This window comes from Arvicola amphibius, chromosome 8, assembly GCF_903992535.2.
Source record: "Arvicola amphibius chromosome 8, mArvAmp1.2, whole genome shotgun sequence".
Classification (NCBI taxonomy): domain Eukaryota; kingdom Metazoa; phylum Chordata; class Mammalia; order Rodentia; family Cricetidae; genus Arvicola; species Arvicola amphibius.
The window spans coordinates 74,199,944-74,218,362 of record NC_052054.1 but is presented as its reverse complement, the minus strand read 5'-3'; the positions used below and the strand labels follow the sequence as shown (position 1 = coordinate 74,218,362).

At 44.3% G+C, this 18,419-nt stretch overlaps 2 protein-coding genes across 2 annotated transcripts in view; one reads left to right on the top strand and one right to left on the bottom strand.

Annotated features, from left to right (window-relative positions):
• Positions 1-18,419, top strand: part of LOC119821050 (cytochrome P450 2B2-like) — a 38,861-nt gene that overhangs the window by 12,249 nt on the left and 8,193 nt on the right. The window contains exons 2-8 of the mRNA XM_038339869.1: positions 11,652-11,814; positions 11,951-12,100; positions 14,009-14,169; positions 14,921-15,097; positions 15,538-15,679; positions 17,623-17,810; positions 17,983-18,124. Of these exons, the coding sequence (XP_038195797.1) occupies positions 11,652-11,814; positions 11,951-12,100; positions 14,009-14,169; positions 14,921-15,097; positions 15,538-15,679; positions 17,623-17,810; positions 17,983-18,124 (1,123 nt within the window). The remainder of the gene's footprint in view (positions 1-11,651; positions 11,815-11,950; positions 12,101-14,008; positions 14,170-14,920; positions 15,098-15,537; positions 15,680-17,622; positions 17,811-17,982; positions 18,125-18,419) is intronic.
• LOC119821051 (40S ribosomal protein S3a-like) lies at positions 233-1,083 on the bottom strand. Its single transcript, XM_038339870.1, has one exon. It carries the CDS (start codon positions 1,065-1,067, stop codon positions 273-275), a length of 795 nt encoding a protein of 264 aa, XP_038195798.1. The 5' UTR covers positions 1,068-1,083; the 3' UTR covers positions 233-272.

Genomic DNA, 18,419 nt, shown 5'->3' with positions numbered 1-18,419 from the left:
AATGTGTTCAGATTAATATTGAGGTCTTTAATCCATTTGGACTTGAGTTTTGTGCATGGTGATAGACACGGATCTACTTTCATTCTTCTACAGGTTGACATCCAGTTATGCCAGCCACCATTGTTGAAGATGCTTTCTTTCTCCATTTGTGCTTTTAGCTCCTTTATCAAAAATCAGGTGTTCGTAGGTTTGTGGTTTAAGATCCGGGTCTTCTTCTTTTTTTTTTTTCATCACAAATAAGGCTTTATTTGTCACTATTAAACATCTGCATTTCACACAGACTCTTGGACTGGTGGTTCATATCCATCAGCTCGCTCAACCTTAGCACCGGTCTCATCACCGGTAGTTTTTCCAGAACTACCGCCTTCACCATGGAGCTCCATGAGTTTTCCCAATTCAAACTTGGGTTTCTTCAGCATTTTTACTTTTCTAACAAAGACATCATGAAGAGGATAAATGGACTGGCAAGCCTTTTCTATGTCTTTCCCGATGCTGTCTGGAATCAATTTATTAACTACTTCCTTCAAGTCGTTGGTCTGCACCTCTCGGGTCATGATCTCCATCATCTCCTTCCAGATATGGCGGACCTGCTGGTGCTGTGCATACGAGGTCTTGCGGATCTGATTGTTGCGTTTTTTAGTGAAACCAACACAGAAGAGGCGGAGCAAATAACCATCGGTTGTCTTGACGTCAACGTGAGCTTCAATCATGGTCTGCCACTTTTTGACCATGGAACACATTTTGTCCCGAGTAAGATCCATGCCGTGGAAGTTAGTCAGACAGTTTTTGCCCTGAACATCCTCAGTGATTAGCTTGAATTTTCTAAATGCAACTTCATCGTTTTGGAGATCAGCAAGGCTCACTTCAAACACACGACCCTTGAGGCCATCGGATGCAATTTTGGTTCCTTGAGTCCTCGTTACTAGTGTCTTTCCAATGTTTCTAATATTGAACATGGCCGGGGCTTTCACATCATACCAGTCTTTCTTCGAAAATGGATCAACCACTTTCTTCTTGGCTCCCTTCTTGCCGCCTTTCGTCAGCCGCTTGTTCTTGCCGACCGCCATGGTGCTGCTCCGGGAGCCAAAAGCAAGATCCGGGTCTTCTATACGATTCCATTGGTCAACTTCTCTGTTTTTATGCCAATACCAAGCTGTTTTTCAATACTGTAGCTTTGTAATAGAGTTTGAAGTCAGGGATGTAGTGCCTCCAGAAGTACCTTTATTGTATAAGATTTTTTTTGGCTATCCTGGGTTTCTTGTTTTCCATATAAAGTTGATTATTGTCCTCTCAATCTCTGTGAAGAATTTTAATGGGACCTTGATTGGGATTGCAATTGAATCTATAGATTGCTTTTGGTAGAATTGCCATTTTTACTATGTTGATCCTCCCCAATCCACGAGCAGGGGAGATCCTTCCATTTTCTGATCCTCTTCCAATTTCTTTCTTCAAAGACTTAAAGTTCTTGTCAAATAAATCCTTCACTTCCTTGGTTAGAGATACTCCCAGATATCTTATGCTATTTGTGGCTATTGTGAAAGGTGATACTTCTCTGATTTCCCTCTCTGCTTCCTTATCCTTTGTGTATAGGAGGGCGACTGATTTTTTGGAGTTGATCTTGTAACCTGCCACGTTACTGAAGGAGTTTATCAGCTGTAGGAGTTCTTTGGTGGAGTTTTTGGGGTCGCTTATGTATACTATCATATCATCTGCAAATAATGAAAGTTTAACTTCTTCCTTTCCAAATTGAATCCCCTTGATTCCCTTATGTTGTCTTATTGCTATTGCTAGAACTTCAAGCACTATATTGAAGAGATAAGGAGAGAGTGGACAGCCTTGTCGTGTTCCTGAATTTAGTGGGATAGCCTTGAGTTTCTCTCCGTTTAATTTGATGTTAGCTGTCGGCTTGCTGTAAATAGCTTTTATTATATTTAGGAATGACCCTTGTATCCCTAATCTCTCCAAAACTTTTATCATAAAAGGGTGCTGACTTTGTCAAATGCTTTTTCAGCATCTAATGAGATGACCATATGGTTTTTTTCCTTCAGTTTATTTATATGATGGATTACATTGATAGATTTTCGTATGTTGAACCAGCCCTGCATCTCTGGGATGAAGCCTACTTGATCGTAATGGATAATTTTTCTAATGTGTTCTTGGATTCGGTTTGCCAGTATTTTATTGAGAATTTTTGTGTCAATGTTCATGAGTGAGATTGGCCTGTAATTCTCTTTCTTGGTTGAGTCTTTGTGTGGTTTAGGTATCAGGGTAACTGTAGCTTCATAGAAGGAATTTTGGCAGTGACTCTTGTGTTTTCTATATTATGAAATACCTTAAGGAGTATAGGTATTAGGTCTTCTTGGAAGTTCTGGTAGAATTCCGCATTGAAACCATCTGGTCCTGGGCTCTTTTTGGTAGGGAGGTTTCTGATAACAGTTTCTAATTCTTCGCGACTGACAGGACGATTTAGAGCATTTACCTGGTCCTGGTTTAACTTTGGTATATGGTATTTATCTAAAAAACTGTCCATTTCTTTTACATTTTCCAATTTTGTGGCATACAGGCTTTTGTAGTAAGATTTAATGATTCTCTGAATTTCCTCTGTGTCTGTGGTTATGTCCCCCTTTTCATTTCTGATCTTAGTAATTTGCGTGTTCTCCCTCTGCCGTTTGATTAGTTTGGCTAAGGGTTTGTCAATCTTGTGATTTTCTCCAAGAACCAGCTTCTTGTTTCATTGATTCTTTGGATTGTTTTCTGTGTTTCTATTTTGTTGATTTCTGCCCTCAGTTTGATTATTTCCAGTCTTCTACTTCTCCTAGGTGAGTCTGCTTCTTTTTTTTCCAGAGCTTTCAGGTGTGCTGTTAAGTCACCAATGAGTGCTTTCTCCGTTTTCTTTAAGTGGGCACTTAGTGCTATGAACTTTCCTCTTAGCACTGCTTTCATTGTGTCCCATAGGTTTGAGTATGTTGTGTCTTTGTTTTCATTAAATTCAAGAAAGACTTTAATTTCTTTCTTTATTTCTTCCTTGACCCAGGTGTGGGTCAGTAGTGACTGTTCAGTTTCCATGAGTTTTGTGGGCTTTTCTGGGGGTAGCATTGTTGTTGAATTCTAATTTTAATCCATGGTGATCCGATAAGACACAGGTGGTTACTAATATTTTTTTGTAACTGTGGAAGTTTGCTTTGTTACCAAGTATATGGTCAATTTTCGAAAAGGTTCCATGAGCCGCAGAGAAGAAGGTATATTCTTTCCTATTTGGGTGGAATGTTCTATAGATGTCTGTTAAGTCCATTTGGTTCATTACCTCCATTAAGTCTTTCAATTCTCTGTTAGGTTTCTGTCTGATTGACCTGTCCATTGGTGAGAGAGGAGTGTTGAAGTCTCCAACTATTAGTGTGTGTGGTTTGATGGCTGCCTTGAGTTCTAGAAGTGTTTCTTTTACATAAGTGGGAGCTTTTATATTAGGGGCATAGATATTCAGGATTGAGACTTCATTCTGATGGATTTTTTCCTGTTATGAGTATAAAGTGTCCCTTTCCATCTCTTCTGATTGATTTTAGTTTGAAGTCAACTTTGTTGGAAATTAGTATGGCCACACCCGCTTTGTTTCTTAGGGCCATTTGCCTTGATAAACTTTTCCCAACCCTTTACTCTGAGTAGGTGTCTGTCTTTGTGGTTTGAGGTGTGGTTTCTTGTAAACAGCAAAATGTTGGATTTCTGTTTTCGTATCCAGTCTCTTAGCCTGTGCCTTTTTATAGGTGAATTGAGTCCATTGATATTAAGTGATATTAATGACCAGTGGTTGTTAACTTCAGTCATTTTTAGTAGTAGAGTTTGTGTGTTTCCTTCTTCTAGTTGTGCTGGTGAAGGGTCGCTAGATGCCTGCGTTATTGTGGGCGTTTGTTGGACTCCTTGGTTTGTGATTTTCCTTCTATTACTTTCTGCAAGGCTGGATTGTGGCTGCGTATTGTTTAAATCTGTTTTTGTCCTGGAATATCTTGTTTCTCCATCAATGGTGAATGCAAGCTTTGCTGGGTATAGTAGTCTAGGCTTGCATCCATGTTCCCCTTAATGTCTGTAGCACATCTATTCAAGCTCTTCTGGCTTTCATGGTTTCCATTGAGCAAATCAGGTGTTAATTCTGATAGGTTTCCCTTTATATGTTATTTGACCTTTTTCCTTTGCAGCTCTTAATATCTGTTCTTTATTCTGTATGTTTTGTGTTTTGATTATTATATGGCGTGGGGATGCTTTCTTTTGATCCAGTCTATTTGGTGTTCTGTAGGCTTCTTGTACCTTCATAGGAACATCCTTCTTTAGGTTGGGGAAGTTTTCTTCTATAATTTTGTTGAATATGTTTTCTGGGCCTTTGAGTTGTAATTCTTCTCCTTCTTCTACCCCAATTATTCTTAGGTTTGGTCTTTTCATGTGTTTTGTCCCAGATTTCCTGAATGTTTTGTGTTAAGAATTTGTTAGATTTGTTTTAGTTCTTTAATCTGTGAGTTATTTCCTCTATAGTATCTTCAGAGTCCGAGATTCTTTCTTTCATCTCTTGTATTTGGTTGGAAATACTTGTCTCTGAAGTTCTGTTCGTTTACTCAGAGTTTCCATTCCAGTCGTCCCTCAGATTGTGTTTTCTTCAATACCTCCATTTCATTTTTCAGGTCTTGTACTGTTTCCCTTACCTGTTTGATTGCTTTTTCTTGTTTTTCTTGTTTTTCTTGGGTATCTTTGAGAGATTTATTTATTTCGTCTACCTTTTTGTTTGTCAACTCCATTTCTTTATGGCAGTTTTTTACCTCCTGTTTAAGGTCCTCTATTATTTTCATAAAGTACTGTTTAAGGTCGGATTCTTCTATATCTTCTGGGGTAGGGTGTTCAATTCTTGTTGTTTCGGGATGTCTGGATTGTGGTGATGTCATGTTGCCTCTCATGTTGTTGGAGGAGCTCCTGCATTGGCGCCTGCCCATCTCTTCCTTCAAAAGGAGCCCGGAGGCGTTTGGTGTCCTAGACCAATCTTTGCTGTGACTGAAACTGGTTGGATCTCCCCTGTATCAGAGGAGGACCGATTCGTTGCGTCACAATCTGAAGAAGCCCACACTCCCTTGCAGGAATCCCCAGACCTGCCTGGAGGCCAGAGTCTGATTCCTCTGGGTGGATGGCCTTAGAACAGGAGCAGGACACCAGTTCAGGTGGAACTGAACTGGTGGAATACCACAAAGCGAACCTGGCAGCACAATCTGAAGGAGCCCGCACCCCTCCGCAGGAATCCTCAGACCTGCCTGGAGGCCAGAGTCTGACCCCTTTGGGTGGATGGCCTTAGAACTGGAGCAGGACACCTGAGAACACTAGGGAAAGCTTGGGAGACACAGGGATGGGAGAAACAGACACAAGCCTGCAGAGGGACGTGGGGGTAGGGGGTCTGTGCTCTCTTCCAGGGCAGGTTGCCCCAGGGTCCGCATTCACTCACCAGTTCAGATGGAATGTCAGGGCACAGGATCAGGGATTCCAGGCAGCCCAGAGTCGCAGCCCAGACAAAAGGGCCAAGGTGGGGTCAGGGCGGGATGGAATACCACACAGCGAACCTGGCAGCACAATCTGAAGGAGCCCGCACCCCTCTGCAGTAATCCTCAGACCTGCCTGGAGGCCAGAGTCTGACCCCTTTGGGTGGATGGCCTTAGAACAGGAGCAGGACACCTGAGAACACTAGGGAAAGCTTGAGAGACACAGGGACAGGAGAAACAGACACAGGCCTGCAGAGGGAAGTGGGGGTAGGGGGTCTGTGCTCTCTTCCAGGGCAGGTTGCCCCAGGGTCCGCATTCACTCACCAGTTCAGATGGAATGTCAGTGCACAGGATCAGGGATTCCAGGCAGCCCAGGGTCGCAGCCCAGAAAAAAGGGCCAAGGTGGGGGCAGGGCGGGATGGAATACCACACAGCGAACCTGGCAGCACAATCTGAAGGAGCCCGCACCCCTCCGCAGGAATCCTCAGACCTGCCTGGAGGCCAGAGTCTGACCCCTTTGGGTGGATGGCCTTAGAACTAGAGCAGGACACCTGAGAACAACTAAGAAAATATCACTGGTGCTACTGTGTTGAGAGGTCAGCGAGGTATGAAAGTGCATCTCCAGAAGTCGTCATCAGGACTGCAGTGTCCCAAAGAATGATGGATCCTCTGGCAGACTGTCAGGTCCCCTTACAGGCCAAGCAGCTCTCAGACAAAGGCCTACCCTGCCCCAGGCAGGCCAATGTAGGAGGGGACCTCCCACGGGCCTGGGTGCACTGAATTCCAGGTCCCCAGAGCCCAAACAGGCTGAGCTGTGGGATTTTGTGGCCCCAAAGACGGGAGGATGAGGCAGGGGGAGGGGGGAAGGATTCTGGGTGCAAGCTGGGAAGGGACAGGAAGAGAGAGGCAGTATCCTGGGAGAATAACCCCTGCAGGAAGAGCAGGAAGTGTGCTGGTGGCAGGGGGAGTTGTGGAGTCTCGGTGGTCCCTCTCTGGGCAGCTGCCGCGGTTCAGGCACTCACTCCTCACTCACCCCAAAGAATGATGGATCCTCTGGCAGACTGTCAGGTCCCCTTGCAGGCCAAGCAGCTCTCAGACAAAGGCCTACCTTGCCCCGGGCAGTCAAATGAAGGAGGGGACCTCCCATCGGCCTGGGTGCACTCAATTCCAAGTCCCCAGAGCCCAAACAGGCTGAGCTGTGGGATTTTGTGGCCCCAAAGACGGGAGGATGAGGCGGGGGGGGGGGGGGAGGATTCTGGGTGCAGCTGGGAAGGGACAGGAAGAGAGAGGCAGTATCCGGGGAGAATAACCCCTGCAGGAAGAGGAGGAAGTGTGCTGGTGGCAGGGGGAGTTGTGGAGTGTCGGTGGTCCCTCTCTGGGCAGCTGCCGCAGTTCGGGCACTCACTCCTCACTCACCCCAAAGAATGATGGATCCTCTGGCAGACTGTCAGGTTCCCTTGCAGGCCAAGCAGCTCTCAGACCTTGAGGTGTATTTCTTGTAAACAGAATCTTAGATTCTGTTTTTGTATCCATTCTCTTAACCTTTTTATAGGCGAATTGAGTCCATTGATATTAAGTGATGTTAATGACCAGTGGTTGTTAACTCTGGTTATTTTTTTGGTGGTAGTGTTTGTGTGTTTCCCTTCTTTGAGTTGTACTGGTGGAGGGTTGTCAGATGCTTGTGTTATTATGGGTGTTGTTGGCTTCCTTGGTTTGTGGTTTTCCTTCTAGTACTTTCTGTAAGGTTGGATTTGTGGCTACATATTGTTTAAATCTGTTTTTGTCCTGGAATATCTTGTTTTCTCCATCAATGGTGAATGCAAGCTTTGCTGGGTATAGTAATCTGGGCTTGCATCCATGGTCTCTTAGTATCTGTAGCACATCTATCCAAGACCTTCTGGCTTTCATGGTTTCCATAGAGAAGTCAGGTGTAATTCTGATAGGTTTCCCTTTATATGTTACTTGACCCTTTTTCTTTGCAGCTCTTAATATTATTTCTTCATTCTGTATATTTTGTGTTTTGATTATTATATGGTAAAGGGGTGTTTCTTTTGATCCAGTCTAGTTGTTGTTCTATATGCTTTTTGTACCTTCATAGGAATATCCTTCTTTAGGTTGGGGAAGTTTTCTTCTATTAATTTGGTTTGAATATATTTTCTGGGCCTTTGAGCTGTAATTATTCTCCTTCTTCTACCCCTATTATTCTTAGGTTTGGTCTTTTCACGGTGTCCCAGGTTTCCTGGATGTTTTGTGTTAAGAATTTGTTGGATTTGCTGTTTTCTTAGATCAATGAGTTTATTTCCTCTATGGTATCTTCAGCATCTGAGATTCTTTCTTCTATCTCTTGTATTCTGTTGATTATACTTGTCTCTGTAGTTCCTCTTCATTTACCCAGATTTTCCATATCCAACCATCCCTTGGTTTGTGTTTTCTTTATTACTTCCATTTTGGTCTTCAAGTCTTGATCTGTTTCCTTTACCTGTTTGATTGCTTTTTCTTGGTTTTCTTGTGTATCTTTGAGGGATTTATTCATTTCTTCTATCTTTTGTTTGTTTTCTCCTCCATTTCTTTAAGAGAAAATTTAACATCCTGTTTAAGGGTCTCTATTATTTTTATAATGTTATGTTTAAAGTCTATTTCTTCTACTTCTTCTGGATTAGGGTGTTCAAGTTCACCTGTTGTGTGTTTGCTGGATTCTTGTGTTGTCATGTTGCTTTTCAGGTTGTTGGAGGAATTCTTGCATTGGCGCCTGCCTATCTCTCCCTTCAAACGTAGCAGGAGAGTCTTAGTGTCTTGGTCCAATCTTTGTTGTGGCTGACTGTGTTCTTGGGATTTTTTTCTTGGTGTGCCCTCTTTTAGGTGCCCTCAGCACTGGAGTTGGCTTTCAGATCACCTCTGTCTTGAAGCAGGCTGTGGTGGTGTATCTCAGGACCCTGAAGGTGGAAAGGAATGTTTGGGGGCAAGATGGGATGGGGTATATAGAGAAAGCCAGTAGCTGGAGAGACGCCCCACTGAATGTCCAGAAATGATTAGAGAATTGGAGGGGGTCTATACTTTGTCTCTGTTATGTCCAGCTAGCCAGGCAGGCACACACTTACCCCTCCTGATGATATCCTTAGTATAGGAGCAGGGCTTCTTTCTGTCCAAGGACCTTGTGGACAAAAGGACCTTGGCAGGGGCAGGGTCATGTGAAACAAAGAAGCCCCTGCAGCAGGAGCACTCACCACTGGTTCCCCAGACCCTCAGCCCCAAAGCAGTCTGAGTTGGGGGACCCTAGGACCCCACAGATGGAAAGGGATGCTTGGGGGCAAGATGGGATGGGGTAAATAAAGAAAGCCCGACAGGGTTTCTCTAGGTAGCAGCCCTGGCTGTCCTGGACATACTTTATAGACCAGGCTGACCTTGAAGTCACAGAGATCCACTTGCCTCTGCCTTCCAAGTATTGGGATTTAAGGCATGCACCACCACAGCCCATTGAATTTCACCTTTCTTGGCTGTAGGGCAGGTCAGTCTTTCAGGACTGAACCTTCTAGACTAACCCATCAAGACTCAACCACCAGGACTAACCCTTCAGGACTCAACTTTCATGACTAACCTTTCAGGACTATTTTCCCTTTATCCAGGGCTCCTATTATTGTTCTCTAATTTACACCTAGCATGTAGATTTTCATATCCTCACAACATCCTGACTGAGCCTCCAAAGGGACAATGCCAAATGCAAACACCTGATTCAGGAGGAGCCACAGTTTCTGGGTTTCCTTCTAACCAAGTTTTGCATAAGCTTTGTACTTTTGGGAAACTCTCAGAGGACAACAAGAGAAACAAAAGGTTTATTGCTAACAAAAGATGGATAAAGTTAGGGGCTAGCACTCGGGAGCTGGACCAGGTGTAGCCCAGCAGGAATGCTGCCACACATAGGCCCTAGCGCTGTCACATTTCTTTATTTATGTTCACTAATCAAAACTTTGGGTAAGCTATTATTATTATATCAATTAGATAACACAGTTTAGGGAGAAATCATCTTCTTGACAATTCACAGACAAGAACTGCCCAGTAAAATGGATCTTTTCATGAGATAAACACACAACATTATAGGCAGTGAGGATCTCCCCACAGCCATACACACAATGCCAGATACTAGAGAAAGATAGAAGCAGCAAACATGTAAAGGCACAACAGAAACAAAATATGTTCATGGGTCTGTGGTCTCAGAGTCTTGCCTGTCCAAGAGTGACCCACGAGAGAGTTTCCTCCTTATGGGCTGACACATTGAACTTGAATTACTACCTGGTGGTCCTCTGACACATCCACCATCATTCTATGTTATGATGCTATTATATTGGGGAGTATTATTTCAGCATCATCTTAAAAATAAGCTTTTTAGCTGGTTGTGGTGCCACTTCAAATCCTGTTTATTAGGTGTTATCAGTAAACTCAGGGCATCATGCATGCTAGGCAAACACTCTGCCAAACAAATGCATCTTCAGCCCCTAGAGGAGTAGGGACCTTTAGAATGTACCTCTTCCACCTCTTTTTGTTCTCCTCATTTTTTCTTTCTTTTTATTTTTAAATTATCATCTTGGCCATCACTATTGCCTCTTCTGTTTTTATGAGATCTGCCTCAGGAATGGATCAATGTATCTGTCACAAGGGTGGGTTTGCTATTAAAGTGAGTTCAGCCCCCTCTTTCTAAGATTCATGCTTTTATACTCTTTCTTTTAATGTGGATGACATGGAAAGAAACTCCATCCAGTGCATTCCACACTTGAAATATCTTGTCTTGAAAAATTTAAGAAGTGATCTGTGATCTATGTAAAGGGTCCTGCCTCAGGCATTTGGAAAGTAAGCTAAGACAGAAGATGATGTCAAGCTCAGGGAAGGTTCACAGGCACAGGAACACAGGCAGTGAGAGGAGAGGCCAAGATCTAGTGCCTCCAGTTCTGCAGGTCCCAAGTCTCTGTAATACTCCTGTAATAAAGCCACTTAATTTGCTCAAAAATTTCAGAATTAGGTAAAAGTTCATGCTACCTCTTTCCTAAATATGCATATAGAAAGTGACATGATCTTTTAAGCATTTTCCAGGTCTTGTGACACAGACGTGATTTCAGCGCTTGGGAGGTGGAGGCAGGAGGATCAGGAGTTCAAGGTCATTCTTTTGCTACCAAGATAACTTGAGACCAGCCTGGGGTACAAAGATCTGTCTCAAAAACAGAAACAGTACAATACAAAACAAACAAACAAAAAAATAAAGTAAGAATTTATGGGTTTGTTCCAGGTCTTTTTGGTCCTTCTAGTTACCCATCTCAAAACATAAATACATCAATATCAACATATGCAGAGCTTTATCTTAGCATTGTCCCCTAAACAACACTGGGCACTGACCGCTCTCATAGCCTTTCATTTCTATTAGCTGCAGTGCAGTCTAGAGAGAGGAAAGGTTACAAGAGGACGAGGGGGGGTTGTTTGCAAACATCGCACCATGTTCCTCAAGGGCTTTCAGCACTGGAGAGTTGTCATGTTCCTGGGACCAATTCCCTGGAGATGCCTTGATGGTTGAATTGCCTGGCATTTTTCCAACTGTCCATACTGCAGTCATGACTCACATTCAGGACCACTACTAGGTGACTATCACTTTCCTTCCCATGTAACCCAGTGGGTGGGTCAGGGCCGTTCTCTCTGAATGTTGTCAGAAGGCATTGAACAGGCTGAAGCTGGACCATAGGAAGCATGGTTCAGCTGGCCAGACTGAAGGGTATGGGCATGGAACTAATTCACATCTGCATCCATATCTGTATCTATTATTTTTGAGATAGGGTCATGTGTAGGCGAGACTGGCTTCAACTGGATGTGTAGACAAGGATGACTTCTGATTCTCTGGTCTCTGTTCCCCTAGTGCCAGAATTATAAACAAGTGTTGTCCTGTCTCCCTACTCAACAGTGCTGGTGTACTGATCAGGAAATCCAACCAATCAGTGCAGGCCCTTTCTGTCTGGTGAATTAACCCTTCTTCACCTCTTAGGTCCTCAGGAGAGAAAGGGTGGCCGGGGGAGGGGTTCCTATTTACCAGTCTGTGTCTAGGTGTTTTCACAGTGTAACAACAACGTCTACACTGACTAACCATAACCCTGGTGCCCTTGTGCTTGGCAGCTTCGAGAAAAATATGGAGACGTGTTCACAGTGCACCTGGGACCGAGGCCCGTGGTCATGTTGTGTGGGACAGAGGCCATAAGGGAGGCTCTGGTGGACCAAGCTGAGGCTTTCTCTGGCCGGGGGACAATTGCTGTGCTTGAGCCGATTGTACAGGAATATGGTGAGATACGGGACAGGGTGAAGTGGCAGACGTGGTCCAGGAAGATGTATTTCAGAGGTGGAACCCAAGCTGTGGGGAAGGACTCAGGGTCTTTGAACTTCCATTGTAACCTCCCATGCTTCACCTACGTTCTTAGGTGTGATCTTTGCTAATGGAGAACGCTGGAAGACCCTTCGGCGATTCTCTCTGGCCACCATGAAGGACTTAGGGATGGGGAAGCGGAGCGTGGAGGAGCGGATTCAGGAGGAAGCCCGATGTGTGGTGGAGGAGCTGCGGAAATCCCAGGGTGAGTCCCAGAGAATGGGCAGAAGGGAAGATGGTGACACAGGGACCTGAGTGCAGAGCCTAAGAAAGAGAAAGGCAAGGGCTGAGAAACAGACAGACAGACAGACAGACACATACACAGAGTATGGAGAGGATGACATACAGACAGAGGTGGAAAGAGAATTACAAGGACAGGAAAGAATGTGAAGTATTTTGTTTCTAAAATAACTAAGATGCATAGTAGTCATTTATATTCAGAAAATCAATCTGTGAATACATTTTCTGTTTCAATGGATAGTTTTGGTGAACACCCATCCTCTAAGAACTCTGAAGGTGAAGCAAGACAGCCATGAGTTCAAGGCCAGCTCTGTCTACATTGTGAGGTCCTGCCTTTGATGTGGCTGTGGCTGAGTTGTGGAGAGCTTACAGCACCATATACAGTGGGCATGGTCCTGCATGTTTGTAATTCCAGCACCGTCGAGGTCGAGGCAGGAGGATGAGAATTCCAAGTTCCTCTTCAACTGCACAAAGTGTTCAAACCATTTTGACTTAATTGTTGTAGTTGCCTCCTATCCCTGCCCCCCATGATTTCATCAAAGGCAAACATAGACCTTAAGTCAATGAAGGGAAGGGAGCAGGAGGACCTACAGACATGGGCTAAGCAGGGAACTGTGTTTTCTTCCTAGTGAGTGTGCTGGTGAGCAGCAGTGAGCACAGAGGCTCATGTGAGTTTGATTTTGGTAAAAAGCAGAGGTACTCTGAGGGTACTTTTTGTTTGTTGTATCAAGGGCACATTGGTGACAAGACTCTTGCTTTCACCTCCATTTCTTTACACAGGGTATTTGTTATCTCTTATTGACCTTTCTCTGGAGATCTGAGAGGTCAGTGAAGAGGGGATAGGGAAGAAAGGTGCAGAGGGTGAGAAGAATGATGGGAGAAAGAAGTCAGTGATGGAGGAACACAGAGGAAGAAAAACAAGCTGAAAATCAAGCTCAAAAGGGACTGAGAGTGAGGTTCTGAGCCCCAGGAAAGTATCTTCATAGGATCAGAGACAACCCAGTCTCAGGGTGAAGGGCAACAGTGTCCCAGTATTGCTGTACTGACAACAGCCCCCCAACTGCCAGGGTCCATGTCTGAACCTAGCATACAAAGCTGTAGGCAACAGCAGCTGATGGCTTCTGGAACACCACAGAGCTCAGAAGTCAGAGAAGAGAGGGATGGAGGAAGTCAGGGAAGGGATGGAGGAAGTCAGAGGAGGGATGGAGGAAGTCAGGGAAGGGATGGAGGAAGTCATTGGAGGGATGGAGAAAGTCAGAAGAGGGATGGAAGGGATGGAGGAAGTCATTGGAGGGATGGAGGAAGTCAGAAGAGGGATGGAGGAAGTCAGGTAAGGGATGGAGGAAGTCAGGTAAGGGATGGAGGAAGTCAGGTAAGGGATGGAGGAAGTCAGAGAAGGGATGGAGGAAGACAGGCAGATGGGCATGGACTGTACAGAGCTTGTAATTCACACAGCCATCCTTGAACCCTTTTGTGTACCATTCCTGCCAGGGAATGTTAGCTATCAGTTCAGAGTCAGGATGTCCTGGGAGGAGGAGCAGGTGCAGACTGCCTGCATCCACTCTACGTCTTGTTCCTAGAATCCTAATTGCAGCCATGTTCCAGCCAAGATTAGCTGAGTTTCTTTGGTGAAGGTACATCCCTTTCTGTATATAGAAATAGCATTCCATATTCTGTACAGTACTGAGTGAAGTTAAATAAAAGGATGCATGAATCTCTGAGTGAAGAGTCCAGATTCTTATGTGCACATTATGTGCAAATGTGTTGCTGTTCATTGAGCATTGAGTGGTGGGGACAACTTTACAGAGATGGGGCTGAAGCCAAATACTCCCCTAATTCTGTTCCCTGTCTCTTGTCCTGTATCTTCCTTCAGGAGCCCCCCTGGACCCAGCGTTCATCTTCCAGTGCATCACAGCCAACATCATCTGCTCCATTGTCTTTGGAGAGCGCTTTGACTACAAAGACCACCAGTTCCTGCGCCTGCTGGACCTGATCTGTCAGACCATCTCACTCATCAGCTCATTCTCCAGTCAGGTCAGTGGGTGGGAAGAGAGGAGCATCTAGGGTACAGGAAAGCAAAGGCTGCTTTGTAAATGAAGAAGGGTGTGTCTAATGGCTGGAAGGAAGATAGACAACATGGAAAAGCAAGGAGCCTGTGTCCTGGAGGGATGGAGGGAAGGAAAAACAGAGGGAGAGAGGGATGTTAATCAGTGTGGAGAGATCTGAATATAGAAATACAGAGCCATCCAGACATGAGAAAATTATGATGTGGGGGATACAGCTGTTACGTAGGGGACAGAGGACACAGTATTTCATGCATGAGCCCTTAAGTTCATCCCCAGGAATTGGTGGTGTACAACACATGAAATTCCAGCATTTTGGGGTTAGAGACTGGGGTATCAGAAATTTGGGCTGATCCTAGGCTACATGTTGAATTTAAAGCCTGTCTGGCATTAATATGTTCAAAATATAATACCCCAAAATTAAAACAAATTAAGACAAAACATGAAGGAAGATGGGAAAGAGAGAAGACGAGAGGAAAAGGGAGATACAGAGAATGTAAAATAAAGGTTAGAGACTGATTTAGAGATCAGGTTCAAAAGACATGTGTATGTATGTTGTCCATGTATGAGGTGTGTGTGTGTGTGTGTGTGTGTGTGTGTGTGTGTGAGTGTGTGTGCGTGTGAATGTATTTTCCTTCATGACATATGTGATCCTAGGAACACTGCTCACTTTCTGAAACCTGATAACTCTATGTGACCTGCTGTGCCCTTCTTTCTTGCAGGTGTTTGAGCTCTATTCGGGCTTCTTGAAGTTCTTTCCTGGTGCCCACAGACAAATCTACAAAAACATGCAGGAAATCATTGACTACATTAGCCACAGTGTGGAGAAGCACCGGGAAACCTTGGACCCCAACAATCCAAGAGACTTCATCGATACCTTTCTTATACGCATGGAGAAAGTAAGTCCTGTGTGAATGAGAGGGGATGGCTGAGAGTGAAGGCTGAGGATGTGAGTAGAGGAAAGGGGGGCAGAGGATGGGGAGGAGAGACAGGAAATGGAGTGGAGGAGATGCAGAAGCATCTGGAAATTGATGAAAATAAAAAGGAGGAGAAAATGTGATAGGGAGAGAGAAAGGTGGGGAAGAAACACAGGGGGCAAAAGACAAAAAGCAGAAAAGACCTCAGAGGAAGAGCGAGCCTGGGAGACAAAAATGATAAACTACCAGAGAGCACAGTAGAGAGAGAAGACAGAGCAGAGACCAAGTGACATTGTCGAGAACTGGAAAATGCCACGTGGCCCAGATAGTGAGACAGAAGGACAGTTCCCAGGATGTGTGTGCCTCTCCCTGCAAGGCTCCAGTCACCCCGACCCTCCTTTCTCTCTCCCATCTGGAACCAGGAGAAGTCCAACCAACACACGGAGTTCCATCACCAGAACCTCATGATCTCCGTGCTGTCTCTCTTCTTTGCTGGCACTGAGACCAGCAGCACCACGCTCCGCTTTGGCTTCCTGCTCCTGCTCAAATACCCCCATGTTGCAGGTGAGTCATAGGCAGTCAGTTGGGGAATCTTATAGCTCCCCTTTTCTGCAGAGGATTATGAGGATGAGAGAGACATGGACTTCTTACATCTGGAGCTCTGAAGGCTTTGGTCTACATCTAACCTAAAGCAGTGCTGTGGGTGGTGTGTGAATGAATACTCAGCTGGTCCATTTCCAGTGCTTTCTGCTATAACTTGAAGGTTGGTTCATCTATTCTTCCTTCCCTCTTTCCTTCGTTTGTTTGTTTGTTCCTTCCTTCACTCTTTCTCTCTCTCTCTCTCTCTTTCTTTCTTTCTTTCTCTCTCTCTCTCTCTCTCTCTCTTTCTCTCTCTCTCTGTCTCTCTGTCCCTCCCTCCCTCCCTCCCTCCCTCCCTCCCTTCCTTCCTTCTGTCTTTGCATTCTTCTGATACTCACTCTTCTTACTGTCCATCCACCTGTTCATCTATTTACCCATTCTATTCATGTTTTATCCGTTATATAACCATCCATATACTCATTTTCCATCTACACCTGTGCACTCACACATTAGTCCTCTGCCCATCTTCTCTATACTCACAGATGATTAATCCTGATTCTTTCATCTCTGTTTGACCCAAAGACATATATTTCATTCATTTATTTGGATGAATCAGTTTGTGATTTTTTATCACAGCTAGTTGAACAGGCTCTCTGTTACTGATTCATTGGTTCATTCATATACAAATCTTCTCATTCTTTAATCCTTTGAATTCACCCTTCATATGTCAATCCATTCCTTCATGTATCATTTAATAATTCATTCATTTATCTGTGACTTATTCCTATATTTGTTCATTTATTCATTCATCTATTCCTTTGCTAAGCCTAACATCACTTCAATATTGGTTACTTATGTTCATTGATTTATTTGTGTGTGCACCATTTTTGACTCATTAATTGATTAATACAGTGAGTGAGAAGTGGAATATGGGCATCCAGTTTTGCTTTGCTCAATCCACTCACCCAGCAATCTTTCCTTTAGTAACCGACTCATCCATTGCTTGACTGACTTACACACTCACATTCTATGACTTTGAAATCGACGTGATGTTGTTGTGAGATTGTCTGCTGCAGCACATGTGTGGTGGTGGGAGGACAATTTTGTACAGTTGGGTAGCTCCTGCACATTCACATGGGTTCTGATATCAAAGTCAGCCTCTTAAGATGCAAGTCAAGTGCATTTTCTGGTTGTGCCCTTTCATTGGTTAATATATTCACCAGTGTGTTCATATTCTGTTTCTTGTTATACATAGATTAATTTACTTCCCTTTTATTCATGAGGATATAGCCTCAGATTGTTAACCTGTATTTTTATTTTTTTAATTAATGTTGATTGCTGTTTTGTCTGCATATATGTCTTGTGAGGGTGTTGTATCCACTGGACCCAGAGTCACAGACAGTGTGAGCTGCCATGATGGCGCTGGAAGTTGAACCTGGGTCCTTTTCAAGAGCAGCCAGTGCTCTCAACCACTGAGACATATCTCCAGCTTCCTGGACTGTTAAATTGTTAAATATAAATTCCATGCAAATAACTCCCTCCCCCTTTTTCTCCCTCTCTCTGTTATGCAGGACCACAAATTAAAACATTATATTTCAAATGCAGAAAATTCTTACCATCTTTCCCTCCAGCCCTCACTCAGACTGATAGATGAAAATAGCCCTTTGCTGTGGGTTTTCCTTTTCTCTGTATTAGAAGCAAGGTTAGAGCTGTGAAGAGAATATCTAATATAGTTCTACATGTGGCTGAAGAGACAGATGCCTGAGACAAGTGCAGGTGTGCATGTCCCAGAGTGCACTGTGTCTCTCTAAACAGAGTCTCCTGGCTCTGTACTGTTCCTAAGCTATTGGCTCACAGAAAACAGGGTCACTGTGCATTGCCTCTATGAAGTGGGCAAGCATTTTCTGCTGTCTCTCTTTTCTGTGCAGAGAAAGTCCAAAAGGAGATCAATCATGTGATTGGCTCACAACGCCCACCAACCCTTGATGACCGCACCAAAATGCCTTACACTGAGGCTGTCATTCGCGAGATCCAGAGATTTGCAGATATTGGCCCTTTTGGTTTGCCACACAAAGTCACCAAAGACACTTTGTTCCGAGGGTACCTGCTCCCCAAGGTGAGACCAGCTGCAATTCCACATCTCTATGCCATGGTCATCCTCCACTCTCCCAATCACCACCCTCAGCCTGTTTGTGGTTTCTCATCATTCTGCGGTTCCCTAAGGACTGTCTGCATATGGGAGCCAGGGTATGCTAATATCATTGCCTCTCACAATCAATGTCTCCTAGAACACTGAAGTGTACTCCATCCTAAGTTCAGCTCTCCATGACCCACGATACTTTGAACAACCAGATGCCTTCAATCCTGATCACTTCCTAGATGCCAATGGGAATCTGAAGAAAATTGAAGCTTTTATGCCCTTCTCTATAGGTGAGATGGACCTGTGTCTCATTCCCCAGACACTAGAGAGCAGGCTTACCCTCCAAGATACAGTCAGGAGTAGGTGCAGTCTGTTCCAGCTGGGAACCCATTCCAACTGGCTACTGTCCCAGGAGGGGTCTCTTTAACTAAAGGTGCATCCTGCTCAGGAGGATTTTGGAGAGGTATTGAAAAGCCTCTAAACCTGAGCAAATTTATTTCCTTAATTATTTTTTTATGAGTGGAGAATCTTTTTAAACTAGTGAAACCAGTTTTCTCTAATCATCATTAAGTGGCTGATAGAGGA

Excerpts from the sequence above, each read along its gene's own strand:
- LOC119821051 (XM_038339870.1), bottom strand. The coding sequence starts at position 1,067 with ATGGCGGTCGGCAAGAACAAGCGGCTGACGAAAGGCGGCAAGAAGGGA.